General features: G+C 59.7%; 1 protein-coding gene across 4 annotated transcripts; it reads left to right on the forward strand.

The window, feature by feature from the left end:
- The first annotated feature begins 314 nt into the window (after positions 1 to 314).
- Positions 315 to 27,795, forward strand: Pip5k1c (phosphatidylinositol-4-phosphate 5-kinase type 1 gamma). Of its 4 annotated transcripts, XM_055607664.1 has the most exons (19): positions 317 to 529; positions 11,977 to 12,008; positions 12,489 to 12,581; positions 13,008 to 13,138; positions 13,770 to 13,887; positions 14,910 to 15,062; positions 16,557 to 16,856; positions 18,689 to 18,894; positions 19,657 to 19,740; positions 19,887 to 19,935; positions 20,426 to 20,510; positions 20,762 to 20,923; positions 21,148 to 21,286; positions 21,368 to 21,400; positions 21,740 to 21,841; positions 22,855 to 22,981; positions 23,802 to 23,879; positions 25,144 to 25,221; positions 25,583 to 27,795. In XM_055607664.1, exons 1-19 carry the CDS (start codon positions 436 to 438, stop codon positions 25,583 to 25,585), a joined length of 2,067 nt encoding a protein of 688 aa, XP_055463639.1. In that variant the 5' UTR covers positions 317 to 435; the 3' UTR covers positions 25,586 to 27,795. The 4 variants fall into 4 exon arrangements, with proteins under 4 accessions (XP_055463640.1, XP_055463639.1, XP_055463641.1 ...); XM_055607665.1 differs by lacking the exon at positions 21,368 to 21,400 and having other exon boundaries at positions 315 to 529; XM_055607666.1 differs by lacking the exon at positions 23,802 to 23,879 and having other exon boundaries at positions 322 to 529.
- The last annotated feature ends 75 nt before the right edge of the window (positions 27,796 to 27,870 follow it).

Consider the following 27,870-nt stretch of genomic DNA (forward strand, 5'->3'; position numbering starts at 1 on the left):
GGCCCCGCCCTATCCCCGCCCCCTCAGAAGCCCCTCCCCTATCTGGTTCGCGTGGCTCTGTTCATCCCTGTGTGGACGCTCGGGGGCGCTGGTGGGTCGTGCGTCACCGTAGCCCCGCCCCTAATCTCTGATTGGTCAGGTTTCTCCTCTGGCCGAAGCCCCGCCCTCGCCCCTGTACTGCACGTGAACGCGAGTCCTTCCGGCTCCGGACGCCCGAGGGCGCTCGCAACTCCCCTGAGTAGGCGCTGCCCTCAGTCCCGTCCTTATTTCCGTTTGGTTAAGGGGTTCGCGTCGACGCCAGGCCCCGTCCAAGCCCCGCCCCGGCGCGCCGGCGCTCCTCCCTCCGCTGTGGGGCCGCCGGCGCTTGTTGTTGAGCGGCGGCGGCCGAGCTCGGGTGCATCCTCGGGCCTGCCGCCGCCGCCGGAGCGCTCGGCCATGGAGCTGGAGGTGCCGGACGAGGCGGAGAGCGCCGAGGCGGGGGCCGTGACGGCGGAGGCGGCCTGGTCTGCGGAGAGCGGGGCGGCGGCAGGTAAGCCGGGTCCCCCCGCTCGCCGCGGTGACCTCTCCCCGCTCCCCCGCCGCGGCGCGGTGGCTTCGTCCGCTCGCTTCGCGCCGCGCTGCCGCCGGCCGGGCTGGTCCATCGCCGTCCCGGCGCGGGGGTGCGCGCCCTCCCATCGCGAACGGGAAGGGGGGAGCGAGCTCTCGGGTCGCGGAGGCTGCACGGCCCCGCCCGGGGATGCGGGGCTCGCAGCGCCCGGCCCGTCTTAGGGTCCTTGGGTGGCACGGTGGATCCGCACCCGGGGGTGGGTGCGGCTCTTTATCCTGCGAGCCTGTGCCTGCAGCGAGCCTCGTTCACATGCTTGCGATAGCGCCGAAGGGGTCCTCGGGTTTGGAGGTCCAGGGGACCCGTTTGGGGGCATCGTCTTGCTGCAGGTGATGGGGACAAGCGAGTCTTAGCTGCCCGTTTGGGCGCGTGGCAGTTGGTTTTCTCCCAGTGTGTGGGCTGCTGGAGCACCCTCATTCTACTGGGGGACTCCTCCTGCGGACCCTGCCTGGTTGGTATGTCCTCCACGCAACCCCCTCTCTGGGGCCACCATGCTGGCCTGTCAGTGTTGCAAGTGTCACCTTCTGGTCTCTCCCTGCTACACACCACTGATCACCCATTCGTAGACCTCAGTTTACCTCTCTCTAAAACGGGGTGGGGAGGTGAAGGAATGATGTTGATGCGCCTCCTCCGTGCTGCCCGGGTGAGCGGATGTCCTGTCAACCCCCAGATGTCCCAGCTCCTTCTCCACGACCTGGTCTGCCATGCTGGCGTGGGCTGTGAGGCCACCCAGCTTCCTAGTGTCCCCTTCTAGGTCGGGAGGGATGGCTCTGGGCCCGCTGTCCGCAGGCAAGACGGTATGCACTGCTCAGAGAGAACAGAACGCTCCCTTTGAGGTCACAGGAACTTTCCGGAATCACAAAACCCTAGGCTCTCTCCAGCAGCACCCGGTGGCTGACAACTGGTTAGGTCTCTGTGGACTCACACGGGCTTCCAAAGATCTTGCTGACTGTCATTATCAGACACCAGGGAGGGAGGAGGAGCCAGGGAGCCAGTGGCCCCCAACCCCAGGCTCACAGGTCCTTCATGCCATCTGGAACCCAGTGGTAGCTCACCTGCCCCTTGCTGTCAACCACCTGCCCGCCTTCTCTGCTGTCACCTCCTGTCCTGGTGCTGTCAGTCCTTTGTCGTACTGGAGGAATTGTGCCGAGAACAGAGGGTCCCTTCCTCACTGTCCGCCTTCTGGCCTTGAGTGTCAGAAACCTGATAGTTCTGGGCGCTCAGTTCCCACGGCAGGCTCGGCAGGCATCTCTTCCCCATGGGCCTGCTCTTCCTCACTGGGGACTGACGAGCTGTCTGGAGCCGAGAAGGTCTGTCGCTGAACTCAGGACAAACCTGTCTCAGGCCCCAGGGCTATTCCTGGCAGAAGCCCATTTTCCCCGCCTGGGGTCCTGTTAAGGCAGTCATCCACACGGAATCGTGTCCTGCTCATGACCCCACCAGTCCCGCTCCGGGACGTGCCCCCATCTGTGAAGTGGGAAGCCATCTGCATCTTCTCTGCCTTTAGGCTGGAGCTCCGGAGCCCTGGCCACCTTAAAGTAGTCGTTGTCGCTGTTCCTGTTTGTGTTTATTTACCGCCAACTGCATACCCACCTGCACGAGTCCCGCAGCCTTCCGCTGTGGCCCACTCTGTCGGATGTGTGAATGTGCTGGGCGTTTAGTGTTGGCGTCCCTAGCCACGGGGGGTGGGGGGGGGATTGGAGGTCACAGGCAGGCAGAGAGAGGCCTAGTTTGCATCTTCCCGGAAGGCGGGGTGCTCTGGTGTCTCCCCCCCTGCAGCCCGGCCAGCGGGCCATTATCTGCTCTGGTAATTTCCAGCAATCTGATGGGAAGGAAACCAGTCTCTGCTGTCTAGAATCCAGTTGCGTTAAGTCTCCTTGCTCCAGAGGTCTGGCCCACAGACTGCCTGCCTCATGTCTTCCCATGGCTGCGGGGGCCCCTGTTTGATTTGTGTGCGTCATGTGGCTTGGGAGGTCTGGGCAGTGAGGACGGGGCTGTGACCTGCCTGGGCTATGGTGTGAGCCTATGCTGTGTTCCCACGCCTCATTGCTGCCAACCTGCCGCTGCCTCCTCCCCCATCTAAAGTGGCAGTGAATTATGTCAGTGCTGCTTCTAAAATCACCCAGAGTCTGCCCACGTCTCCTCCACCCTCTGCCTCCACCTGGTCCGGCTTCGCATCCTTCGTTCCACTTCCACCAGCTCTCCCGTTCCAGAAGGAGCCCAGTTAAAAACTGGCTCCAGGCCCCCTCTGCCCACAACCCTGTCCTCCCCTCCCCCTCCCTCTCTGCCCCTCCACTCCAGCCACAGGAGCCTTTGTGTTCCTCCAGCAACTCAGCACCAAAACAGGGTGCCATTCAACAGGTATGTAGGAACTGCAGAGGTGTGCTGGGTGGCCAGGGCCAAGCATGGCTGGGAGACTTAGTGACCTTGACATCAGGGTCAGAACTGTTGACCTTAGAGACAAAGGGTTCAGGTCTTGTCTTAGGTGTCATCTTGAGATGGTGCAGTTGGACCACTGCTGCCTCAGTCTCCCTAATGGAGAGAGGCTCTGGGGCCCTTCCTCGACAGACTGCTGGGGTCAGGATTCTCATGTGCAGCGAGCTGAGGCCCGGGGAGGAGCGGGGAGAGGCTGGACTAGTGGCTGCCCCCATGCTAGTTTTGTCAATAAAGTTTTATCAGCACACGGCCAATCCCATCATCCCAGAGGGTGCCTTGGGTGCCTTCCTGTTCGGCTGTGGAGCTGGGCAGCTGCGTTGGGACTGTTGGTCACACAGAGCCGCACAGACTCAGGCTGCCTCCCTCGGGAGGTGTCCCCCAGACTCAGCAGGAGCACACTAGATGGGGTCAGCCTTCATCAAGGCAACATGAGGGCTGGGACCGTAGGGGAAGGAGCTGCCTGGGCAGAGTGCGTGTGACTCTGGGCTCTGCCACACAAACCCAGTTCTCGGGAAGTGAAGGCTAGTCTTGGCTGCGTGCTCCAGGGAGTCGGTCCTCTCCTGTCTTGTGGGTCCTGGGGGTGCAATTCAGGTCCTCAGCTTGGTGGCAAGTTTCTTCACTCACTGAGCCATTTGTTTTCTCAGTGCTCACCCATCTTGAGCTTAACTGTGCCTGGTAGACTTGGGGCTGTGGGCACAGGGTGGGGTGGGCTGCCGGGTGGGGGTGGAGGGCAGTGATGGCCAGGGCTGGGCTGGAGCTCTTGCTTATGGAAGGAGGCAGGAACCTGGAGGCTTTGGAACCTGGCCACCCAGAGCCCGGAGCTGCTTGTGCCTCTGTGTGTGTGCTGCATGTATGTATGAGACCCATGCCGTGGCAGCGTGGGCCCAGTCAAGGCCGCAGTGGCATTGGTCATGGGCAGCCGTGTCCCTTGAGAATGAGTGTGGTGGCTGCCACAGGGGCGTGGAGAGCTGGGCGAGGGTTCTGGTGGGTCCCGAGCAGACTAAGAATCAGCTCAGCGGCTGGTTCCCAGCTGTTCTCCTGCTGGGCCGAGTGGCCTTCCTGTACCCCATGCCACCCAGGGAGACCCTGCCACGGGATTACCCTGAGCCAGGAATTAGCTCAGAGCCGGTGCAAAGCCGTGGCATTGCAGGCCGGCAGTGCCGGGCTGAGCAGAACCGTAGTCAGCACGCACAGGCCTTCAGGGACCTGACTCCCAGCATAGTCAGTGATGGTCAGTGGCCTCGTGTGCCCATCTGTGTCAGGGCGCCGGGGCTGCGGGGCGCATGAGATCCCCAGCCTACACTGACAGGGCACTGGGTGGAGGAGGGCATGTCTGGCCCTCTGAGGGTGCTGGGTTTTGGGTGCTCCACCACACTGGCGTTAACTCTGCTCAGAGAGCTGGTACAGGCAGGGTCTGCTGTGAGGAGGGGACTGGGGCTCATTGGGCAGGGTGCGTGCGGAGCTCAGCCACGGCCATCATGTCTGACTCTGAACTAGGTTTCTGTTTCTTTGTTTTGGAAGTCTTCTGCCACCTTCCTTCCTCACCTCCATGCTCCTGTGCCAAACACAACTTTGGCCTCATTTTCTGGAAACTGTATTTTCTGCTTCCAATTGTGCAATCCTCTGTTGGTTTGTAGGGGCTCTTCGTATATGTGCCATTTCATGTGTGACACCAGTGTGCATCACACACCTCCTCTGGGGCCACCGACCATCAGCAAATCTTAGTGTTTCTGTTGTCAGGAGTTCCATCTGTCTGTTTTCCAGTTGGACATTGTAGAGAAAGAAATTCTCCATTTTGGGGTTTTAATCCACTTCCTTATTCTTCTTGATCCCCTCTTTTTGTTTTGTTTCTGTTACACGTACCCGAGGCTGGCTTCAACCTCACTATGTAACAGAGGATAAGCTTAAACTCCCATTTCTCCTGCCTCTACCTCCTGAGTGGTGGGTGACAAGCCACACCTGTGGTGCCTGGTTTACGTGACATTGTGAATGGACCCCAGCTCCTGGCACGTGCTGGGAGAGCCTCAGCCCCGCCCCCTTTTTTCCTTTTTTTTGGGGGGGGCTGTGGTTTGGGGTCGGGGTTACATGTAGCCAGGCTGGGGACACAGAGCAACAAAAATGACCAGGACCTCTGCTTAGTGGACACTGTGCCTACGGGGGCTCAAGCACCTGGCCTTGTGTCCTGCTGGGGTCAGGCAGGCCCCGTGCCCGGGACTTTGATGGTGGTTGCCTTGCCTGACACTCAGCTCTTCAGGGCAGACTGGATCCTTCCCTCCTCTGTCCACCGCCGGCACTGAGCAGTGTCCAGCTCCTTGAGGACCAGGTCATCCTGCCTAGCCTGGCTTCCTGTTTACCAGCACTGACCAATGGGGAAGTGTAGGGTTTGCCTTGTGTGATGGGCTGATGGGACAGTCACCCTGGAGAACAAGGGCCGTGGGGTTCCTTCTTGTGCCCACCTGGGTCTCACCCCACTACGTACCCCTGCCCTGCTGGTCTCCAGCAGCTGCTGAGGGCCTGTGGTATGTGTGGCCACCGGGACTTCCTTACCTCTTGTTCCCAGGACAGTGGCAGGCTGAGGAGAGGAAGTGCAGCCCAGCCCTGCACAGAGCCCAGACCTGCCCAGCCAGGAGGTCGCCACTTGCCCGGTGTTAACTGAGATGTGAGAGGCAGGCTGACCTCTGCACTCTGGAGGCTCTAGGTGAAATCCACACCCACAGTGGGTGTGCGTAGCCCATCGCTCAGCCTGCCTTCGGCGGGGGGGGGGGGGGGGGGGGGGGGGCCCCCCCCGGGCCCCCCCTGCTGCCCCCCCCCCTCCCCCCCCCCCCCCACTGCCTGCCTTTATGCAGGGTCCCGGGATGGGGCCCAGGTCGCTGAACCCCCGAGGAGTATTAGATCAGAATTGTGCCTTATCATTCCAGAATCTTACATCACCCCATCCCTTCCTCGGCACCTCCTTGCACCCATGAATCCACTTCCTGTCTTTGGGTGCCCTGTCCAGGAGCCAACAGGATGTGAGCCTTTGTCCCTCAGAGCCTCGCTCCTGTTTGCGGCTGAGTAATACTCCAACAGGGGATGAACCACCCTGGTGTACCATTCCCCCATGCACAGATGTCCATTTCCTTCCCCCCTCCCCGCTAGCTGTGTTCGGGAAGTCCCTAGGGAGTATATGCACAAGGTTTTTGGGTGGATTAATCTTTTCACTTCCCCTGGTGGCTGCCCGAGGGCGGATTCGCTGAGTGACAGAGAAACCGTGTTAAGCCAGGCTCCCCCACAGCCACCAGACACTTCTCCCTCTCTGCCGGCTGCAGGTGGCTTTCCACAACAGCTTTACCGACTTCTTGGTTATTTTCAGTTTTTATGTTACATATGTATTTATTACATAGCTTGTGGATGTTGCCCCATGGGTGTTGAGGTCAGAGGTCAGTTTGTAGGCATCACTTTCCTCTTTCTACAGTGAGGTCCTGGGAACTGGACGTGTGCTGTCCACCTTGGCAGCAAGCCCCTCACCCCCTGAGCCCTCTCGCCAGCTCCTGCATCTCTTTCCTGAGCACAGCTGCTCTAGAGGTGTGAGGAAGCGTGTCCCTGTGGGTTGTTTGGCTGTTTATTTCTGTGCATGTGCGTGTGTCCTCGTGGGTTTGCAGCCCCCCGTGAATGTGGGCGCCATTGATCCCTGGAACTGAAGATGCTGGTGGTTGCTAGTCGCCATGTGGATGGTGGGAATGGGACCAGGCCCTCGGGAAGAGCAGCCAGTGCCTCGAGTCATGTGTCCACCCTGTCACTGTGACTGTTCCTTCCGTGTTTGAGACAGGCTGTCATTGTGAGACTCAGACTGGCCTTGAACTCTCCATCCCCGTCTCAGCTTCCTGAGGACCAGGATGACGGGTGAGGGCCGCTTCTCTTTCTGTGGCGCAGGGAGGAGCGCAGGGTGTCCTCGTGCATGCTGGGTGAGCTGCGCCCCTAAATGGCCTCTGAGTCAGCATCCCACACAGGCAGGGCCTGCACCTGCAGGTGTCCCTGGGATGAACCGATGGAATCTCAGATGGGACATGGCTCTGAGTCCTGCCACAGTTCACGCTGCAGAGATGCTTAGAGGATAAATTGACAAAATAAACAGCAATAGGAGAAAGGGATTGAGGTCATCAAAATGGAAGGTACGGGGCAGTTGAGGTCCCTGAGCAGCAGCCGGCAGCATAGAGGTGCTGGTGGCCAGAGCCAGGGACAGAACCAGCCATGCAAAGGTCCTGTGGCAGAGATGCTGGCTTGGGGCAATGATGGGGACAGCATGTGGCAGGTGCCAAGCTCACTCACATGTAGGTTCTGTCTAAGCCAGAACAGAACACCCCGTCCAGAATGCCCAGCAGCAGGCTCTGTCCCCAGGGACCAGTTTGATTATCAGAAAAATGTGAGGCCCTCTGGGGGGGGTGAATAGACTTGGCCTCCGGGCAGCAGCGGACCCTTGTCCTGTCCCTCCCTCCGCCCACCCCATGCCCCGGGGTGTGTGCTGTGTGGCTTCCTGGCCTCCCAGTGCTCAGCGTCCTACCCAGCACTGTGATGTGTTTTCTTAAGATAATAAATCTGGGTCCTCAGCCCTCCCTGTCCCCAGTTAAACTCTGAGGGTTCAGAGGCCAGGTATCTTCCCAGGCTCAATGGATAGAGCCCCCACCTGGCTTGAGCCCCCAGCACTGGGAATAGAGGCAGGAGTATCTTTGTGGGTTCAAGGCCAGCCTGGTCAACACAATGAGACTGTGTCTCAACATCCTCCTCAACATCTTGAGACAAGATGTTGATTTGTCTCAACATCAACATCTTACCACAGGACACGCCATCTTGCTCTGTAGCCTAGGCTGGCCTGAAACTCACCTCCCTGCCTCCGATTCTGGGTGCTGAGATGATGGTCATGGGCCACCACACCGGGCTGAGTTCTTCAGACCAGGCTCCTGTGCAGTGAGCAGCGGCGCAGTGGGTGGGGACAAGGGCTCTCAGGGCCCCATGGAGTCCAAGGGTCCAGTGCTGCCCCGCTGTTGATGGCGTGGGATAAAGATTAACCCGCAGAGAGGGCAGGAGCTCTAGGGCCTGAGAGGCTGCTCCACCATGGTTGGTAAATTCTTTTCCACCATGGACCATTCTTTGTGGCCTGTTGTGCTGGGTGGGGCAGCGCACAGGACACAGTTCCTCTGGGAGTGGGTGACAGGACACACCAGTAACGTGGCATCTTGCTCTCCAGGAAAAGGTGGTCGCCTGCCCGGACACTGGAGCTTTCCTTATGGGACAAGGCCTCGTGTGGCCAAGGCTGACTCAAGGTCCCTGTGTAGCTGAGGCTAGCCCTCCTGAACTGTAGGTCCTATACCTGCAGCTCCCTGTGCAGGCTGACAGTCTGGGCTGCCAGCTCAGCGTTGCTGTTGCTTTGCTGCAGTCTTGCGTTTGGCCTTGGTGACATCATCTCCCCATGTCGTCCTGCCTTAGCCTCCTGAGCCCTGGGACGGTGGATGTACGCCACCAGGGATGGTCCCTTTCCTGGCTTGAGATAGTCTTTCTCTTCTCCTTCCTCCTTCACCTCCTTATCCTCCATTCGCTTCTCCTCCATCTCCTCCTCCTTCGCCTCCTCCTTCTCCATCTTCTCCATCTCCTTCTCCATCCCCTCCTTCGTTGTCACCTCCTCTTCCACCTGCCCACTCCTCCCACTCCAAGTCTCCCTTTCTTTCTCCCTCTTGTCTCTTTTTTTCTGTCTGTGCAGTTCTGGGGATAGAGGTGTCAGGCTGTGTCTGAAGTGCATGGCACCTAGCCCCTCTCTCAGTAAATTGCTCCTGGTGTTGGAGGCCCATGTGGACCAGGCGGCTCTTCACGTGGGACTGTGTTGTTCAGACAAGGCTAGGGCTCCCAAAGTGGCTGGAGCAAAGAGAGGCGTGCTGAGTGCCATGGGTGTCCCCAGCTACACAGTGGTCACAGGGCGGGTGGGCATCCATCTGCACAGAGCAGTGCCCACTGGTCAGGTGGCGGGTGGGGGTGCAGCCTGAGGCCCTGTGCACCTGCCTGTGAGGGAAGCTAGGCTTTTGCTCTCAAGCATGAAGAGAACCACTGGCCGTCCCCCCACATGCTGCCAGGGTGGCAGCTGGGACTAAGGGGTGCGGCTGCAGCTGGAGGCCATCCCCACCTGCTGGGTCCACAGGCTTCCAGATGGGAGGGGGTGGGCGGCTGTCTGTGAAATGTGTGGCTCTGAAGCCCGCACACAGCATTCCCACCCTGGCCACTCGGGGTCCAGGGCCCCAGCTCTGTGACAGGAAGAGTATGCGGGTCCCAGGAGACCACCCTAGTGGTCAGTGTTTATAGATGTGGGCACTCACTTGTGTGCTTTGACTTGGGGACCTGCAGCTACAGTTGGGTACTGTAGGGTTCGCTTATTTAAGGCACATACGTGTGCTCTTCAGGGCGATCTCGGATTGTATAGCAGGGTTATCTGTGTAGCTCTAGAGCATTCCGTCTCTGAAAGGCAGCCCCAGTGCACGGATGCACTGCCCTGTGTTCTCCCGTCCCGGGCACGTCCTGTCACGGAGCCCACACTGTGTGGCCTTCCTGTCTGGGTCCTCAGTGCCAGGCCTCGATCCTTTTCTTGGCTGTGTGATACTCCAGTCCGTGGGTCAACAGGACAGGATCGTGTGGAGTGGAGTGAGGGATCCCAGCTGGGCAGCCATGTGCTCTCTTTGTCCTTGGGGTCTGAGCACAGGCGCCACGTCGGTCTGGTCTGTGCAGCGGGCTGCACGCCACGCTTGGTGAGTGGGCTCGTTACTGCAGATAGCTCTTCGGTAGGCCTCGCCACTTCGTGGAGAGGCACCTGGGGCCCCCGTGGGCATGTGTGGCAGGAAGTGTTGGGCCACCAGGACCACAGGCCAGGTTTTCCAAGGCTGTCTTCCTCCCTGATGAGGCCTCTTCCACAGACAGAGCAGGGCCAGCATGCGATGCGGGGCAGCAACCACTAAGCCCTTAGCAGCTGAACAACAGGGTGGTCCAGCGTGACCGGGGGCATGTTTGAGGGTGTTGATCAGTGTGGAGTGGAAGAGCTACAGAGGACGCAGCTGTGCAAAGGCCTTGGGGCAGGATGGAGTGAGGAAGAGGCTTGAGCAGACTGGAGGGAAGCAGGAGGTGTCTGGAAAGGAAGCACTTGGTGTGACCCGCCTGCAGGCGGCAGTGGGCCGAAGGCCGCCTCTTCCCGTCTCTACTTCCTCCTCTCCTGGAGGCAGAGCAGAGGGCGGGCCTGGCCGCAGTGTCTGTTTCCTGTCCATTTCAGCCCCTTCCCTTCTTTCCTGTGCCTGAGGCCTGTTTTTCCTCTGTTGTGGGTTGCAGCTGGTATGACCCTAGTTCACTTGTTCCCTGCCTCAGTTTCCACAGCCACCATGTGGGAAGGCAGCCCCTGTGGAGGGAGGGCTGGGTGCGGAGGTGGAGAGCTGGTATCTACCTGTCAGTCAGTCAGCAGTTGTTGAATGGAAGAACCCAAAGGAGGAAGCAGCTGAGGTCTTGAGAACAGGACAGAGAGTGTGGCTGGCGGGGCAGGAGACAGCTGGGAAGGAGTATCCGCAGGAGATGGGCACTGCCAGTTTTACAGAGGTTAATGGAGCAGATGGAGTGGCCTCGTGGCGTCCCCAGGCAGGGTGCGGTTGTAGCCCTGTGACAGGCTGGGACACAGCTTCCAATCTGCCCAGAGAGATTTGTAGACTTAGCCAAGGTCACACAGCTTTGGGAAAGCAGACATTGGCATTCAGGTTGAGGGGCCGTTGCGTGGCCCCTATAGGTACACTCACGTGCCTGGGTGCTGCCGGCAGGCGTGGGCTGACTGGGCCTCAGGCACTGTGCCATAGCCAGCTGGTGCCCCTGCCTCCCCTCCTCCCTGACTATTTTTAAACATAATTTCCTGGAAAACGGGGCTGCTCGCTGAGAAGAGAATCGGCTGGGAGGAAAGCACATCTGAGCTGTGTCAGGACCACAGAGTGGTGCTGTCCCCCTCCTGACTGCGACCCCAGGGTTTGTGTTTGTCCCCATGTTTCAGCCAGTTCAGGTGAGCTGGCAGGAAGGGAAACTGAGGCAGGAGCCCATGGTCCAAGGGAGTCTCAGCTTGGCTATAGGCGGGGCGAGTGACTCAGGATCTCGGAAAGTTACCTGCAGCCCTGGGAGCTGCTGACAACACAGCTGAATTTTTGCTTCCAACCCCAGCCCCCCCATCACAAGTTCTAAGAAAATTCTGCCACAGATTGGTCTGCTCCCAAGGCAGATACTGGGTCAGCTGATAGAACCTTCCGCTGGCCGCCAAGTGCGGCCCATCGTCACGGCTGAATGGCTGCTCACTGTCACCCGTGTGCAGCCACCCATGGTCCCCATTTCCAATCAGGGTCAGGATTAGAGAATCCTGGGGCCAGAGTGTTCCTGGATCCAGCTGTGCCTAGCATCTGTCCCAAGCTTGTCCCATGAGCAGGGAGCTTGCATTGCTTGGCTCACAGCGCTGGTCTCCCCCAGGATCCCACAGTGACACTGGCTCCAGGAGATAGAACCACGCCATCACAGCAGCTCTCTGTCCTCCCCCGACACTGGCTGTTACCACCTGAGTGTCTCTGGTCAGGCCTCCATGTCCTGTAGCAGCTGGCCAAGGCTGTGAGCACTTGTCTCTGTGAGGTACCTCCTTGTGCCCCAGACACTAAACCAGAGTGTTCGAAACAGAGAGGCAAAGACCACGTCAGCCTCTTGAACCTCCTGCAAGTGCCTGTGGCTGTGTGGGCCTCCACCCCTGCAACCCCAGGCACCCCAGCACCGACACACACACACTTCACGGTCCAGGGAGATGGAACATGATTGAAGGAGGCGCTGGCCTAGACCTCTGGCATCCGTGTGCACATCGAGCTAAAAGAATAATAAAATAAAGGACAAATACTAAACGTGCCCTCCCTTTCCAGGTATGACCCAGAAGAAAGCAGTCCTTGCTGAGGTGAGTCGTCCATCCCTGCTCTGAGGAGGCAAGAGCCTGACCCTCAGCCGTGTGTCCTCAGGCTGTGCACAGCACTTTCTGGGCCCAAACACTGTTGTGTGTGTTGGGAGGAAGAGCAGTGGCGGATGTTGGGGGGGTTCTGTTGTGCTTTAAAGCCTACCTGAGCCTGGTATCTAGTATCACCGACTGGAGTCTGAGAGGCCTGCGTCCATGGAGAGGAATTGGAGACCTTGTCCCCCAGGCTGAGGACCGCTTTTCCCCAAGCCCTCGGAAGGAAGGGTCCCAGGGACACCCCAGAGCCTGTGGGGCTGCGGGAGCCCAGGCTCTAGTATCCTGAGGGGGACGGGGCTGGGCTCCTGGGAACAGTGGCCCCCTGGTGGCCGGTGTGGAGAGCCACAGGCAGCTCACAGCACCAGTAACCTGCCTCCCCAGCCTCTGACCACTTTCCCAACCTAGCTGTTCTTGGTTCCCGTCCCCTAGGCCCCATCAGTGATGGGGCAGCCAGGCCCTGGCCATGGGAAGAAGCTGGGCCATCGAGGCGTGGATGCGTCTGGAGAGACGACCTATAAGAAGGTAGGTGGGGGCTGGCCTGGGTGGCCAGGGAAGGAGGGCCGTGCAGACACACAGGCTCTGTTGAGCCCCAGGGCCCCGACCTCCTCCCATGGCTGTTGGTATAGTTTGGTGAGATAGGCAGCACCTTTGAATATGCTTTTTCAAAAGTGTCCAGCTGTCAGAGACGTGAGACCATCCCTGCTGTCCCGGTCTAGAGCATTGCTGCCCTAAACAGAACCCACTCATCCCCATTACAGTGGCTGTCCCCTCTGAGCCCTGCACCCACTAATGGCTCACTGTCCATGTGGCCCCTGCTGGGGAAGGTGGCTGTTTGCTGGGGAGAGGCTGGGTCTCGCTGCCACTGGGTGCCCACACTGCGGTGGGTGGGGTGGTTCTGCACAGCACAGAGAGGCCCCCAGGGTCTGATGCCAGCCGTTTTCCCCGCAGACCACCTCGTCCACCCTGAAGGGTGCCATCCAGCTGGGGATCGGGTACACAGTGGGCAACCTCAGCTCCAAGCCGGAGCGTGATGTGCTCATGCAAGACTTCTATGTGGTGGAAAGCATCTTCTTTCCCAGGTAGGCCGAGGTGCCCCGCCCACATGGCTGGACTCTGTGAGCCGTCTGTCACTGGTGAGGCCGCCAGTGCCCCTGCCTTCACCTCAGTGTTTCAGAGCAGGAAGGAGGAGATGTCCAGGCCTCTGCCCCACCTGCAGCCTGATGGCCAAAGCTGGTGCCACGGCCATAGCTGCTGGAGAGGCTGGACAGCCCGGTCTTGCTCTGCAGCGTCTCTGCCCTCAGGAGTGTGCTCAGAAATGTCACGGGCCCCCATGCCAGTGAGAAAGAGAGGAGGCCTGTGGGTGACATGGCCCAGTCTCAAGCATGTGGTTCTGGGTTTTGGTCCTAAAACCCACTCGAGAGCCAGGCCTGCTGCCTGTCTGTAACATCCGTGCAGGGCAGGCAGAGCATCCATGGCCCATTTGGCCATCAGAAAATATGGTGGAGAGGTTTTCACCTCTGACCCCCACATGCACGTGTGCATTCAAGGGAGGGAGGGGTGATTATTAGGGTATTTCCTGAAGCCAGTCACAACATCCTCACTAAGCAGGGACCCCAAGTTGTTTGTGGGGTTGTGCGTGGAACAAATGGGAAGAGGCACCCCAAAAAGCCACCATCCCTCACAGCCATCCCCCTGCGTCCTCCTCCGCAGCGAAGGGAGCAACCTCACCCCCGCCCACCACTTCCAGGATTTCCGCTTCAAGACCTATGCACCTGTTGCCTTCCGCTACTTCCGGGAGCTCTTCGGCATCCGGCCAGATGATTACTTGGTGAGTACATCAGTCCGTATAGCCAAGTAACAGGCTGGTCCTGGCTGGAACCTGACAGTGGCAGCTGCGTGCCTCCTCCTGGGGCAGGAGTGTGCGCTTCTGCTGGGTTCTCTACTCAGATGCCAAGGCACTGAAGTGCAGACCCACCGCCCCTTTGAGGACACACCTCCTGGTGACCTCACATCCTCTCCTGGAGCACACACTGGGCAGCAGGCCTTCGGCCATGGGATCTGGCCTGACCCTGCCACCCAAGGCCTCCTTGTGGCAGCCTGCCCTGTGTGCTTTTCGTGGTCCTTGTTTCCCGGCTCCTGTTGAAGTGGCACAGTTTGCAGGGGCCGTGGATTCGTCTAGAAAGAGCAGCTGGGGCTTCAGGCCCGGGGCACCAGTGCTTGAGAGGCTCTTGAGGAAAGTGAACTCAGGGTGCTGTTGACAGAGGTCAGAGTGGCCACAGGCACAGGGCAGGCACCTCGGCTCCCAGGAGGGTCCTGTACCACCCAGTGACCTTGAGACCACATGGCCAGCAGTGCGGGGACAGGGCCGCAGCCAGGGGTGGGCGCCGCTCCTCCCAGGGATATTTGTGGCTCAGCGCAGTGGGTGGGGGAAGGACAGACAGATGGCCTGGCTGGGGAGCGGCTGCAGCTTGGCTGAGATTCGTGTCCCTCCCCATGAGCATCCTCCCTGGAGTGTGGGCAAGACAGTGACTTATGGAGGAGGGTGGGGAGGGAGGACGGCCGAAGGCCATCGTGGCTCACGGCCTCCACATTACAAGTTGCCCATGAGCCGGCATGGCTGCTAGGATTCTGGAGTCATGCTCAGCATGCAGGTGGGAGTAGGTAGGAAGGAGAGAGGTGTGCCATTATCACCCAGTTAGCGAGCAGTCCTCAGCTGGAGGGAGGCTGAGGCCTGTCACTCGGGAGCACGCCCAATCCCATCCTGCTCTGGGTGGCCAGCGAGGCCTCCATTTCCTCCTCTGCACCCTGGAGTACGGTCCCAGTGCTCATGTCTCCACCTCTGCTCTCCAGTATTCGCTGTGTAATGAGCCTCTCATTGAGCTGTCCAACCCCGGTGCCAGCGGCTCTGTCTTCTATGTCACCAGCGACGATGAATTCATCATCAAGACCGTCATGCACAAGGAGGCCGAGTTTCTGCAGAAACTGCTGCCAGGCTACTATATGGTGAGCCGAGCGGGCTGGGTGGGAGTGGGAGCGGGCGAGGGCCTTCCTGAACCTTCTTCACAGGCCCCACGCAGGGGAAGGCGTTCGGGAGTGCCCACCTCCATCCTCCACCTTGCCACGGCCCTTGGCCTGCAGCAGCACCTCTCTCAGATGCCCGAGGGACAGGAGAGCACTGACTCCCAGGCAGACTGGAGGGCCCCTTGTGAAAGGCTGGCCAGGCAGGAGCTGTCTCCACCCTTGACTCTTGCAGGCCTAGGGACTCCAGCCCAGAACAAGAGCCTCATTAGTGACTTCACATGGCCTGCTGTGATGGGCTGGAGTGTCAGATGTGACCACCCTAGGGTAGCTCAGCACAGACTGAGTGTGACTCAGTTTCCCCTCTGAGGCATCATTCTTCCACTGAATGGTGCCCAGGTGGGGCCCCAGGTGTCCTGAGCTCAGGAGCTGGCAACTGTGTTCCTAGATGGGATGGGATGGGAATTCTGGCCTTGAGAGACCACAGGGACACTCCAGACAGGAGATAACTGCAGCCGAGGGCAGCTCAGGGGAAGGTGCCCATCCCCAGCCCGACACACTGCACTGCACTGCAGGGAAACACAGAATAAGGAGGGAGAGGCTCCCTGACCTCCACATGTGTGCTGCGGTGTGCGGTCCTGTGCGTGTGCACACTGCTACACTAGCAAGGGACAGGGTGCGCCATCCACGCTTTCACCATCGCTGCGGGCTGAGCCAGGCGGACTGCACAGTGAGACACTGCCTCAGAACCAAAATTAAATGTGGGTGTGTGGCCACACCTCTAATCTGCAGCTCGTGGGAGGCAGAGTCAGGCAGATCTCCGAGCTACAGGCCAGCCTGGCCCACGCAGTAGTCAGGGCCTACAGTGAGGCCCTAACTGCCAAACAAACAAACAAACAAACAAACAGCGGTGATAGGGATGGGAGAGGTGGCCCAGTGGTTTGAGCGTCAGCTGCTCTTGCAGAGGACCCCGATTTCTCAGTGCCCAAATGGCTTCTCCCAGCTGCCTGCAACCCCAGGTCCAAGGGATCTGACACCCAGTTCTAGCCCCTGGGCACCAGAGACACACAACATGCATATTCACACATGCAGGCAAACATCCGAAGAAAAATAAAAACTAGAAGAGAGCCAGGCTGTGGTGGTGCATGACTTTAGTCCCAGCACTCGGGAGGCAGAGGCAGGCGGGTCTTGAGTTCGAGGCCAGCCTTCTACGGAGTGAGTTCCAGGACAGCTGGGCCTACACAGACAAACCCTGTCTCAAAAAACAAAACAAGAAAAGAAAGAAAAAGGAAAAACAAGGAGATGAGAGGGTCAGGAGGGTGGAGCCCCTGCCTAGAATGCCCTAGTGAGGTGCTGGGGTGGAGGGCAGGGGGGCACTTGAGAAGTCATACCCCTGCCCTCTTCTGAGATCCAGGGATGAGCTGGACCTTGGGTGCCCAGCGCCGCCACCCGCCAGCTTCTTGTGCCCTCGTCTCACAGAACCTCAACCAGAACCCGCGCACGCTGCTGCCCAAGTTCTATGGGCTGTACTGCGTGCAGTCAGGAGGCAAGAACATCCGAGTGGTGGTCATGAACAACGTGCTGCCCCGTGTCGTCAAGATGCATCTCAAGTTTGACCTCAAGGGCTCCACGTACAAGCGCAGGGCGAGCAAGAAAGAGAAGGAGAAGAGCCTGCCCACCTACAAGGACCTGGACTTCATGCAGGACATGCCTGAGGGGCTGCTGCTGGATTCCGACACCTTTGGGGCCCTGGTCAAGACGCTGCAGCGAGACTGCCTGGTAAGCCTGCGGTCACCCCGCAGCCGCCTAGGTGCACTGGCGAGCCCTGCCCGCCCAGCACTCGGGAAGCTGAGGTGGACAGTCGGGCTGGGGATGTGGTCAAAGCTAGGGTAGGTTAAACATAACCTGTCCCCTCATAGAAAATGAAGATGGGCTGAGGCTAGCTCAGTGGTTAGTGCCTAGGTAGCATTGGGGCTGGTTGGCTGGAGCCCTGAATTCCATCCCACCACTACAGAAACCAGGTGGTGGAGGCAGGAGGGTCATCCTCAGCTACATGATGAGTTTGAGGCTAGCTTGGGCTACATGAAGCCCTATCTCAAAAATAAGGCAAAGTAAAGTACTACTTGTGAAAAAAGCATGAGGGCTCTGCAGCATGCTTACATATGGTGCTGTGGCCACATGGGTCTGTGCTTAGTAGTCCTGAGTGACCAGCATGTTAAGAAAAGCTACTGCCTTCCAATGATCCTGGAACAGTGGGGAGGGGGGGAGAGGTGGAGATGAGATGCAGCCCAAACAGCTGTGGCCACACATGCCTGTCATTCTAGCCCCTGGGAGGCTGAGAAGACATTGCCACATTTTGATACATAGTGTGAAGGGTCACATACCCCAGGCTGGCCTTGAACTCCCCACAGATGACCTTGGGCCCCGGATCCTCCTGTCTCCGCTCCCTGAGTGCTTAGACGTCATGTGTGCCCAGCATACTCAGCGTTTTGGTTTTTATGTGTGGGTTGTTTGTTTGTTTGTTTGTTATTGTTTTAGATACTGTCTTACTATGTAGCCTGGGCTGGCCTCAAAGTCACAGAGACTCCCCTGCCTCAGTCCTTCAAGTGCTAGAATTAAAAGTGTTCACCGAACAAGGCCTACCCAAAAGCATTTTCTAAGTCTTGTATCTTGCCGAGATGAGGAGGAGGGGCCCTGTTAGGACCAATGAAATGATGATGCACACAGATTTTATATGAAAGAAGTTTATTAGATGGAGATGAAGAGAGAGAAGGAGAGAAGACATGATAGGATGAGGGGGAAGGAGGGGTGCCCTGACAGAAAGGGGAGAGAGCAGGAGAGCTCAAGAGAGTAAGACGGCAAGAGAGTGACTAAGTGGTGGGTTGGTCCTTTTAAGGTGTGGCTACCTGGCGGGGGACACATGATGGCATCATAGGTTGCTAGGCAGCCCAGAAGCAGGATGCCTAAATACTAACATTGTTCCCTTTTTCTATAATTAAAAAATGAGGAGCTTGGGCTGCTTCTCATATAAGGCAAGTTAAAGTATATAAATGTAGGTTCACTGGACGCAGACCTTGGTTGCCATGCAAGGGGGTAAGAGAGAAAAAAGTAATAACAACAAAATGTCCAGATTACATGGTGAGGAGGAGGGAAGCTCCTGCCCTGGAAAGTTCAGGGTAGAGGGTTGCCAGTAGAGAGTTGCCAGCCACGCAAGGCAGCAGGTAGGGACTGAGGAATGCTGGGAGAACCTGTAGCCACTTGTCCTGGGCCTGAAGCACACCAGGCCCCATCAGCGATCAGCACCCTGTTTTCTGAGCTTGTCCAGAGCTCTCAGGCTCCCTGAAGGAGCCACTCAGGCCCCTCCTGCCTCTTCTGCCTGTCCTGAGCTGCGCTGGCTTCCAACCCCAGGACACCCCCCCCCCTTCCCCTGCAGGAGGATCTAGCACCTCCTGGTCCACGCCCTCGATCCGGGAGAGAACCCGGTCCTGTCCCGTCCAGGCAGCACTCACCATCCAGTGCCAGAAGCCCCGGGTCCCCGTTAGGTCTGGGTTGGCTGCTGTACTGCCTGTCCCTGACTCCAGTCCCCACCTGTTGCTGACCCGCGTCTCCAGGTGCTGGAGAGCTTCAAGATCATGGACTACAGTCTCCTGCTGGGAGTGCACAACATTGACCAGCAGGAGCGGGAGCGCCAGGCAGAGGGTGCCCGGAGCACGGCAGATGAGAAGCGGCCAGTGGCACAGAAGGCCCTGTACTCCACAGCCATGGAGTCCATCCAGGGCGGCGCTGCCCGGGGGGAGGCCATTGAGACAGATGACACGTAAGTGGGTTGGTGGAGCGGCTGTGTAGTTACGGGTCCTGGCCCCGAGGGGGCAGTGAAGCCTGATGTGGTGGCACACGCTCTGACTTCAGCACTAGGGAGGTGAAGGCAGGAGAATCTTGTGAGTTCCAGGACAGCCAGTGCTGCATAATGAGACCCTGTCTAATAAAAAGGGACAGTGGCTTTGCAGCGGCCATCAGGAGACCTGCATGACCTCCCCTTATCATCCAGCCCACCCCCATGGCCCTGATGGGGAAGGTCCCGCCCCTCAGAGTTCCGACTGTGCGAAGTCTCCAGAGTGGGGAGAGCTATCTCAGTCACAGCTGTAGGAGTGAGGCCCAGTGACCCTGGCTTGGCCTCCCAGAACTGTTGGCCACAGCTCTGTCATGTGTGGAGGGAGAAGAGCAGAGGCGCTGTGCAGCCGCCCCCCCTCAGATCATCTTGGCTTTTGTAGGGTCTTCGTGGGGCCCCGAGGGGACCAGGTGAGCCTGTGCGCCCTGTGTGGAGTGAGCTGAGCCTGTGGAGCTTTGGGCCGCTGTGGCATCAAGGGGGGTCACTAACTGGCCTGGGCATTAATGCCCTCTCGGGGCAGGCCTGGGGCGTTAAGCTGAGGATGTGCGAGGCAGCCATGCCCTGCGTGCAGTGTGCATGTGCATGGGGGCGTGCCGTGTCCGCTCAGCCTGGGCCCCAGGGCAGCTGCCGGCCTCCCAGTCGCCCCAGCATGGCCGCCCCCGGAGCTGTGGACCTGGCCTCTCTCCGCAGGATGGGCGGGATCCCTGCCGTGAATGGGCGCGGGGAACGGCTGCTGCTGCACATTGGAATCATCGACATTCTGCAGTCCTACAGGTGTGCGCCTCAGCTACCCACACGCCCCTCCAGGCCACGCCCTGCCTGTCAGTGCGGCTCCTCGGGTCCCTCCCAGCCCTGCTCTCCGGGCTGGCTTTGCCAGGCAGTGGCTGACATTCAGGGCCTGCCTGTCTGTCCGTCCCCAGGTTCATTAAGAAGTTAGAACACACCTGGAAGGCCCTCGTCCACGATGGGGTGAGTGTCACTCCTTCACTGCACCCGGTGGCCCTTTGCTGAGCAGCTCAGGCTTCTCAGGGTCTGTCCTGCCCAGAGAGGCCAGGCCTGTCACCTGTCCAGGCCAAGATGGGCAGGGCACAGACAGGTGCCGCACAACTTGTGGCTGGCCTCGGGCCTGGTTTCCACAGGAGTGCTTGGAAGGGTGTCATTACGTGATCAGCTGCTGGGGTCCTTGCACCCACAGCCCCTGCCTCAGGGATTCTTACTGTAGTGTTCAAGACTGCACACAGACTCCAGGCCCAACAGGGAAGCTCCTTAGAGACATTAGGAGGACCTAGGCGGAAGCTTCCAGAACATGTGCTGAGGTCAGGATGGAGAGGAGAGGCGGTGCACGCCTGTGATCCGCTCACTCGGGGCCTGAGGCAGAGCCTGGCCTACATCGTGACCTGTGTCAGTAACAATTAAGGGGCTGCTGCATGATCTCGTCCCCTCCCTGCTGTCTCCCTAGGACACTGTCTCGGTCCACCGGCCCAGCTTCTATGCCGAACGCTTCTTCAAGTTCATGAGCAGCACGGTCTTCCGGAAGAGTTCCTGTGAGCCACCACCTGTGGGAGGGGAATGGGCCAGAGAATCCCAGGCAGGGAGGGGGGAAATCGGGCCAGCCAGCAAGCCCAGTGAGCCCTGACCTGCAGCCGGGCCCTGGGTCAAGAGACAGGCAGCACCTCCCAGATCACCCTGGCCCAGCAGCAGGAGACAGGACGCAGCCAGTGAAGGGGGAGAGTTGCCTCCAGAAGCCATGGAACCTGAGCCCACCCCACTGAACCATTGCTCCTTCTCCCTGCAGCCTTGAAATCCTCCCCATCCAAGAAAGGGCGTGGCGCCCTGTTGGCTGTCAAACCCCTGGGGCCCACAGCCGCCTTCTCAGCCAGCCAGATCCCCAGCGAGAGAGAAGATGCTCAGTACGACCTTCGGGGGGCCCGAAGCTACCCTACCCTGGAGGACGAAGGTGACCTGCCAGCCTCAAGTCTGGGCACCCAGGAAACCAGCCCTCGGAGGAACCTGGGCACATGGGCTGGGGCATGTGACACCTGGAGGTGGGGGAGGTGGGGACATCTGCAGGCTCCTGGTCGTGGGAGAGGCTAGGAGGGCCAGCGCAGAAGGCCTGAGGCGGAGCTGAGTAGCAGGAGAGACGGGCTCAGCCACACCAGCTCCTGCTTGCTGCTCCCACAGGCCGGCCTGATCTCCTGCCCTGCACCCCACCGTCCTTTGAGGAAGCCACCACGGCCTCCATCGCCACCACACTGTCCTCCACCTCCCTGTCCATCCCAGAGCGCTCTCCTTCAGAGACGTCAGAGCAGCCCCGGTACAGGTGGGTGGAGCTGTCTGGAGCCGGTGCTGGGAGCAGTCGGGCTCTGACAGCAGGGACCCATCACCTGTGCCTCCCCCACAGGCGGCGAGCGCAGTCTTCGGGCCAGGAAGGCCGGTGAGCCCCCTCTTTCCCCGGGTCCCATTTCCCTGCCTCAAAGGCAGCAGCAGCGTTTGGCATTGAGCTCCAGGCTCCACCCACAAACACTGCAGGCCTGGCTGGCTACTGGAACCTTCTGATCCTCCTGCACCTCGGTCCAGACACCGGAGCAGTGCCCAGCTCCCAAGCTTGTGGGCCACTGGCCACATGGCCACCTGCCCATGCTGCCCAGGCCACAGCAGGACCCAGCAGCAGCTCCCAGGCCCTTGAAGCCCCCAGGCTAGGACTCCCCGGGACCACGAATTGCATGCAGCTCTGGGTGCCGGGAGGATACTGAGGCTGGGCCACCCCCTGCAGGCCCCAGGAGGAGCCCCACATGGAGGACCTGCAGAAGATAACAGTGCAGGTGGAGCCAGTGTGCGATGTGGGGATTGTGGCCCCCAAGGAGCAGGGTGAGGGGTGAGTGCCCTCCTCTCAGGGATGGTGATGCCAGGGCAGCCCTCCAGGGGGCGCCGAGGGACACCTGTGGCTGGCGCTGGTGGCCCACAGAACAGCCCACCCAGCCTGCTCTGTCAACACAAGGAAGGCCCCGGGCTGAGCTGCCGAGGGCTGGGTCACCTGTCACTTCAGCAGTGGGGAGGCAGAGGCCCAAGGACGCTGTCTCGCTTACGGTTTCTGTTGCTGCAGTAAGCACCATGACCATAAGCAACTTGGGGAGGAAAGGGTTTACTTCTGCTTATAACTGTCAGGCCACAGCCATCGCTGAGGGAAGTCAGGGCTGGGACAGGCTGAGGCCATGGAGGGGTGCTGTTCCCCGGGGCTCCCTCAGCCTGCTCTCTTACACATCCCAGAATCACCTGCGGCCAGCCCCGCCCACAGAGGGCCAAACCCTTCCACATCAGTGAATTAAGAAAGTGCCCCCAGCTGGGCATTGTGGCGCACGCCTTGATGCCAGCACTTGGGAGTCAGAGGCAGGAGGATTGCTGTGAGTTTGAGGCTAGCGAGCCCAGGACAGCCAAGGCTACAAAGAGAAACCCTGTCTTGGGTGGGGGGGAATAAAGAAAGAGAAAATGTCCCCCAGGCTTGGTATGATGGCGCAGGCCTATCATCCCAGCACGGGGGAGGCAGAGGTAGATCTGGTTCAAGGCCAGCCTGGTCTACAAAGTGAGCTGCAGGACATGTGGGCTGTGCTGAGAGACCCTGTCTCGAAGTAAATACATAAACCAGTGGAAGAAAGACTGTCCCACAGACTGTTGTATGGGAGATGTGGGGCATTTCTCTCAGTCATGGGTCCCTCTTCAAGGGTGACTGGCTTGAGTTCACAGAACCAGGCAGCACAGGTGGCTATGTGTTGAGGCCCTGTCTCCAAAACCAAAAGTGGTGTCCCCTGAGGTGAGGAGGGAGGTGGTAGACCCAGGTAGGGCTGGGAAGGGAGTGCACAGAACCACCTGGGGCTCCACCACTGTCTCCAGAGCCGAGGTCCCCCCATCTGGGGCGTCAGCTGCAGCCACCGTGGAAGTGGACGCCGCTAGCCAGGCCTCAGAGCCCGCCAGCCAGGCCTCGGATGAAGAAGATGCTCCATCTACAGACATCTATTTTGTAAGTTCCTCCGAGCCCCTGTGGCCGTTGTGCCCTCTCGACCTGTGGAGAGTCACACCTGCTTCTGTTTCTGGTGTGGTCACTCGGGGTGGCAGAGCCATTGCTCCTCTTGACCATGGGCAGACCTGAGCAAAGACTGAGGCCCTGTGTCTCTGGGAACCCTTGAGAAAGCTCTGTCCTTCCTGGGCAGGCTCTGTTCAGGATACTGGGTCTTGGGGACCCTGTGAGTGACAGGAAGGCCCCATTCTGCCTGCTCAGTGAAGTGGGACATGGCGCTTCATGGACAAGGCTAGTTCTGCCCAGGTGTTGGGGATCTGGGACCATCCATGACAACCACCCCCCACAATCCACCACGGGGAGAAAAGTCAGCAGGGTCACTGGCCCAGTAAAGGGACAGGCCCACAGATAGGTCAGAGCTCAGCCGCCCCTTGGGGTCAGCTGGCAGTACCCCAGTGCTATCTCTTGTCCCTGGTGCTACAGCTTCATCCGGGGTCCTCACTGCTTCCCTACTAACTCACCCGTCTACGATGCTCCACTGAGTCCCTAGAGAGCCCTGGCCCGGCATATGGTCAGCTGTGTTGGGCCCGAGCATGGGCATGTGTTGCTGGTTTTGACCTGGAGGTGCCCAGGGCTGCCTCCTGGATTAGGTTCTGGCCTCACTGGGTCCCCAGCCCCGACCCCACCCACACGTCCTGCTTCAGTTGCTCGCTCCTGCCTGCCCTCCCGCTCAGCCACCTGCCTGTGTCCCCTGCCTGGTTCCCGCCTCATCCTCTGCCCTCTCCTCTCTTCCTTCTTCCCGCCCGGCCCGCTGTGTGGCCAGTTCGCTCACGGGAGATACTGGCTTTTCTCTCCCCGTCGTCGCCAACTGCGGGCTGTGACACCAAGCCACACAGGCGCTGTAAGTGACCTCAGCCCATCACTCATGGAGATGGGGCTTCGGAACACGGCACCCCACACCCTTCTCTCAAGTGACTGAGGAAAATCAGAGCTGTAGTGTAGGTTAGCGGAGCCCCACCCAGAACAGGTGTATGCTGTGACCTGAACACCGCTCATTCGCAGCCACCCACTTGCGGCAGGAGCTGAGACCCTGGCCCACCCGTGTCACGAGTCGGGGACTTAGCATCAGGTGTTGCTGAGCCCTGGGGCTGTGGAAACCAGTGAGCCAGGCTTGTCCATTCCCTCTGTAGCATATTTCACACACAGGAGGAGAAACTGAGGCCCACACTATACAGGGAACCCTGTCCGCACAGTCCCATCACATCACTGCCCAAGCCACCTCCCAGTACACGTGACTGGACCGGAGTGGACAGACTGGGCCTTGTAGCTGGGGCTGTTACCTCCAGATCAGCAAGGAGTGCCAGGCCCAGAGAGGCTGGGTTTCCTGCTCAGGGCTGCACAGCATTGCAGTCGCAGGAAGAGCACAGATTTGGCACTCAGCATTCACCCCAGCTTTGAGAGGTGGAAGCAGGACTGGGATGTCATGAAATCAGGGGTTGCTAAAGTGGGGGGGAAGGCTGCCCTCTTCAGGGCGGACTATGTTGAACATCATGCAGGAAGTAGACCTTGGGTGTCTGCTCAGGTGATCCTGGCTGGGCTTTGATCTTCCCTGCCCAGCACTGCCAGCCGTGCCGCCTGAGGCCCTTCTGGGCCCCACTCCCGGATAGCCAGCGCTCCTTGTCCTGGGAAGCCCTGCAGGGGTCAGGTGACACCCAAGCTCTGGGCCTGTGGGAGCCCGCCGAGGCTCGGCCCCAGTGGCACTCATGCGGGAGCCATGGCCTGTCCCTGCACCCACACTGCTCAGCGCCCCACTGCTGCGGGCGGGGGCAGCCCAGAGCAGGGAGGGCCTGGCTCCGCTGCTGGCTGGACAGGTGGGGACCAGGGCAGTGGGGCAGATGGGAGGATACGAGAGGAGAGGGGGGGGAGACCACGGCCCACCAGGCGCCCACCCCTTCCCGCCTGCGCCCAGCTTCACTAACTGCTGCTCGCTGCCGCCGCCGCTGCCCCAGGGCCGAGGGTTGGGGCAGGTGCCCCTCACAGAGGGAGCCGGGGGTGCGGCTGCTCCCCGGGGTTGGGGTCCCCCTCTTTTACTTTCTGTCTCTTCCTTCTGCCTGTCTGCTCCTCGCCCCCTGCTCTTCTGCACCCCTCCTGCACGCGCTGCACAGCCCACCGACGAGAGGAGCTGGGTGTACTCCCCGCTTCACTATAGCGCGCGGCCCGCCTCCGACGGCGAGAGCGACACAGTAAGTCCCCAGGCAGGGCGGGAGGACTAGGCCGGAGCTCCTCCCCTCCCCGGGTGACTGCCGGCCCTCCTCCCTTTGGTGACGCCTCCTTTTCCTCCGGCTCCTCCCTCTGGCTCCCTCTATCCAGCCTCCTGCCCGTAGACTCCTCACCAACTCTTCCCCCCAAACCCCAGCCCCAACTCTTCAATGCCTTCCTTCCCGCTGCTCTAGCCACAGGCATCTCTCTGTACGTGCCAACCCCTCGGCCCAGGAAAGCCAAGCCTGGCCTCTGGGCCACGCCCACCGGCAGCAGGAGGCTTAGTGGGTGGCTGGGCCCCATCTGGGCTCCACCCTCCCTCATCTGCCCTTTTGGTCTTTGCAGTAACTTCTATGCAGCCCCCAGTCTGGAGCCCAGCGTCCTTCTGCTACCCCAGCACTTCCTGGAGGCGCTGCCCCCCCCCCGACTGGGGCCCAGAGCTCAGCGACATCACCCCGATGGCCCTGGCCCGACCTCTTCTCGCCCTCCCCGCTGTCGGATGCCAGCGGCCAGGCCCGTCCCAAGGATAGCTCGGCCCACCATCTGCGGCTACCTGTGCCTGTTGGGGGCCGATCCTATATTTATTTTGGGTCCTTTTTGCACGGGAGGGAACACAGGAGTGAGTTTCTCGGAAAAAAGGACAGAAAACCCAGGAAGGGGCTGCAGCCACCAGTCTTGGTGGATCAGGCTCTACATGTCTCAATACTTTGAGGACCCAGGTGGTTCCAGTAAAGCCCACACACTCCAGGGCACTTGTGGTGGCCTGCAGAGGGGACAGGCCCTGGAGTCTTCGCTTGCCATCCAGGTCTGTGCTCCTGAGTGGCTGCCTTGCCAGCCCATGTGTCACCTCAGGTTTGGGGCCCAGGCAGACCAGGACTAGCCATGCCCTGTGCACTTTCTGTTTACCGGCGCTGGAAGGATGTCCCCCCCGCACGAAGTCCTGCGGCTACAGTCACCTGATGCTCTGATGCTGACTGCCTCTCATCCCCCAGAAATCCCTGAGCAGGGGCCATGGGTCCCCTCAACTCCCATGGAACTCCCCTCAGAGCAGATCCCACCTCAAGAAGGGCACAGCCAGATTTGAGGTCCTCCGACACCCTGGCCGAAGAAGATAAGGGAGATGTCACGACCACAGCCAACTGTGTCCACTGGAGCACCAGGGCGTGGGAGCCGTCTCCCCAGGTAGACCCCAGTGCATTGGGTACAGCCTAGTCATGCTGGGTCCCTGCTTTGTGGATGCTCCACCCATGCTGTTGAGGTAGAAAGAGTCAAGCTGGGATGTTCTGATGGCCGAGCAGCAGCTCCAGTACACTGCCTTTGGGTCAGCCGCATGGGCCTCTTGGGCTGCCCCTTCAGGGACACATAGGTCAGGACCTGGCTGGCTTACAAGGACTGCAGCGGGCTAATGGAGCAGTGGGGAGCCTGACACAGCCCTTCCCTCAGGAGCCAATTTCCATCATGGCAAGAAAGGATGCTGCCCAGGATAGGACCTCTGCTGGTGAGGGCCACAGTAGGAGAGATGGCCTGTCACGTTTGTGTTAAGTCTCAAAGCCCCCTTCAAAGGTCTGCATCGCTTGCTTATGGAAGTCCTGTTGTTTTGGGACTGTGGTGAGCCGCCGCTGAGTTAATTCAGGGGTTGCAATGCAAACTCAAGCGTTGCATAGATCCTGCCGGTCATAGTGTCACATCTGTCATCCCACCACTTGGAAGGTTAAGGCAGGAGGTTTGTGGCAGGTTCCAAGCTAGCCAGGGCTACAGAATGAAACCCAGTTTCAAGAGAGCAAAAGGAAAACACAGGGCTGGCCCTATCACTCAGTGGGCAGAGCTCACTGAGCCGCATGTGCCCCACGGTCCATCCCAGCACCGCAGAACCCAGAGGCGGAGACACACGACTTGCATGCCTCACTTGGAAGGTGGAGGCAGGAGCAGAGGTGCAAAGTCATCCTTGGCTACAGCCAACTGGGCTATGTGAAACCCTCTCAAAAAAAAAGTCTGTAAATATTTTTGTGATTCCCCATCCTGTGCCCCATATCCTGTTCTCTCCAATGGCCGCTATCGCCCCAATGTGGACAGCGTGTGAACTGTACTGTAAGGCCCTGAGGCACCTCCAAGGCTGATGAGGTGTCCCCTGGCCCGCCTCTGTCCCCTCAGGCCATCCCAACAAGGCCCTCTTCTGCCCCACACCAACCTCAGTGCAATATGCCCTCCCCGTGGGGTCCCTTGGCACGGTACTGTCTCCGCAGTTCTTCATCTCCCACCCCCACCTCCTCGGACTCCGGTGGTTAAAACTCAAATTGCACACCCTCACCCCGTCCTGTTTTTATTGCTGAATCCATTCTGAAAACTACAAACCTCGTGTGTCTTACTCATCAGGGCGAGGGCTTCCCGGGTCCTCAGCCCATGCGGTCTAGTGTGTGACAATCCAACCAGGGGACCGTGTCCCTCCAGTGCAGCCACTGCTGGCCACAGCCAGCCTCTGTATGCAGCCCAGGTTCCCACCCCACCCGCCACAGCCCCTCTTTTTAAGTTGAGATCTCTAATAAATCTAATGAATAACAGCTCAGTCTCCGATGACTTCATGGTCTGGTGAGATGGGAGAGCTGGTGAAGTCAGTCGGTGGAGAGGCATTCCCT

The sequence above is a fragment of the Psammomys obesus genome, unplaced genomic scaffold (assembly GCF_907164565.1).
Source record: "Psammomys obesus unplaced genomic scaffold, mPsaObe1.curated_primary_1811, whole genome shotgun sequence".
NCBI classification, from domain to species: Eukaryota; Metazoa; Chordata; class Mammalia; order Rodentia; family Muridae; genus Psammomys; species Psammomys obesus.

Bases quoted from the DNA above. Each gene is read 5' to 3' on its own strand.
- Pip5k1c (XM_055607664.1), top strand. From the start codon at position 436: ATGGAGCTGGAGGTGCCGGACGAGGCGGAGAGCGCCGAGGCGGGGGCC. The intron at 19,741-19,886 runs GTGTGCGCCTCA...GTCCGTCCCCAG, and splicing joins GACATTCTGCAGTCCTACAG to GTTCATTAAGAAGTTAGAAC. The intron at 19,936-20,425 runs GTGAGTGTCACT...CTGTCTCCCTAG, and splicing joins AGGCCCTCGTCCACGATGGG to GACACTGTCTCGGTCCACCG.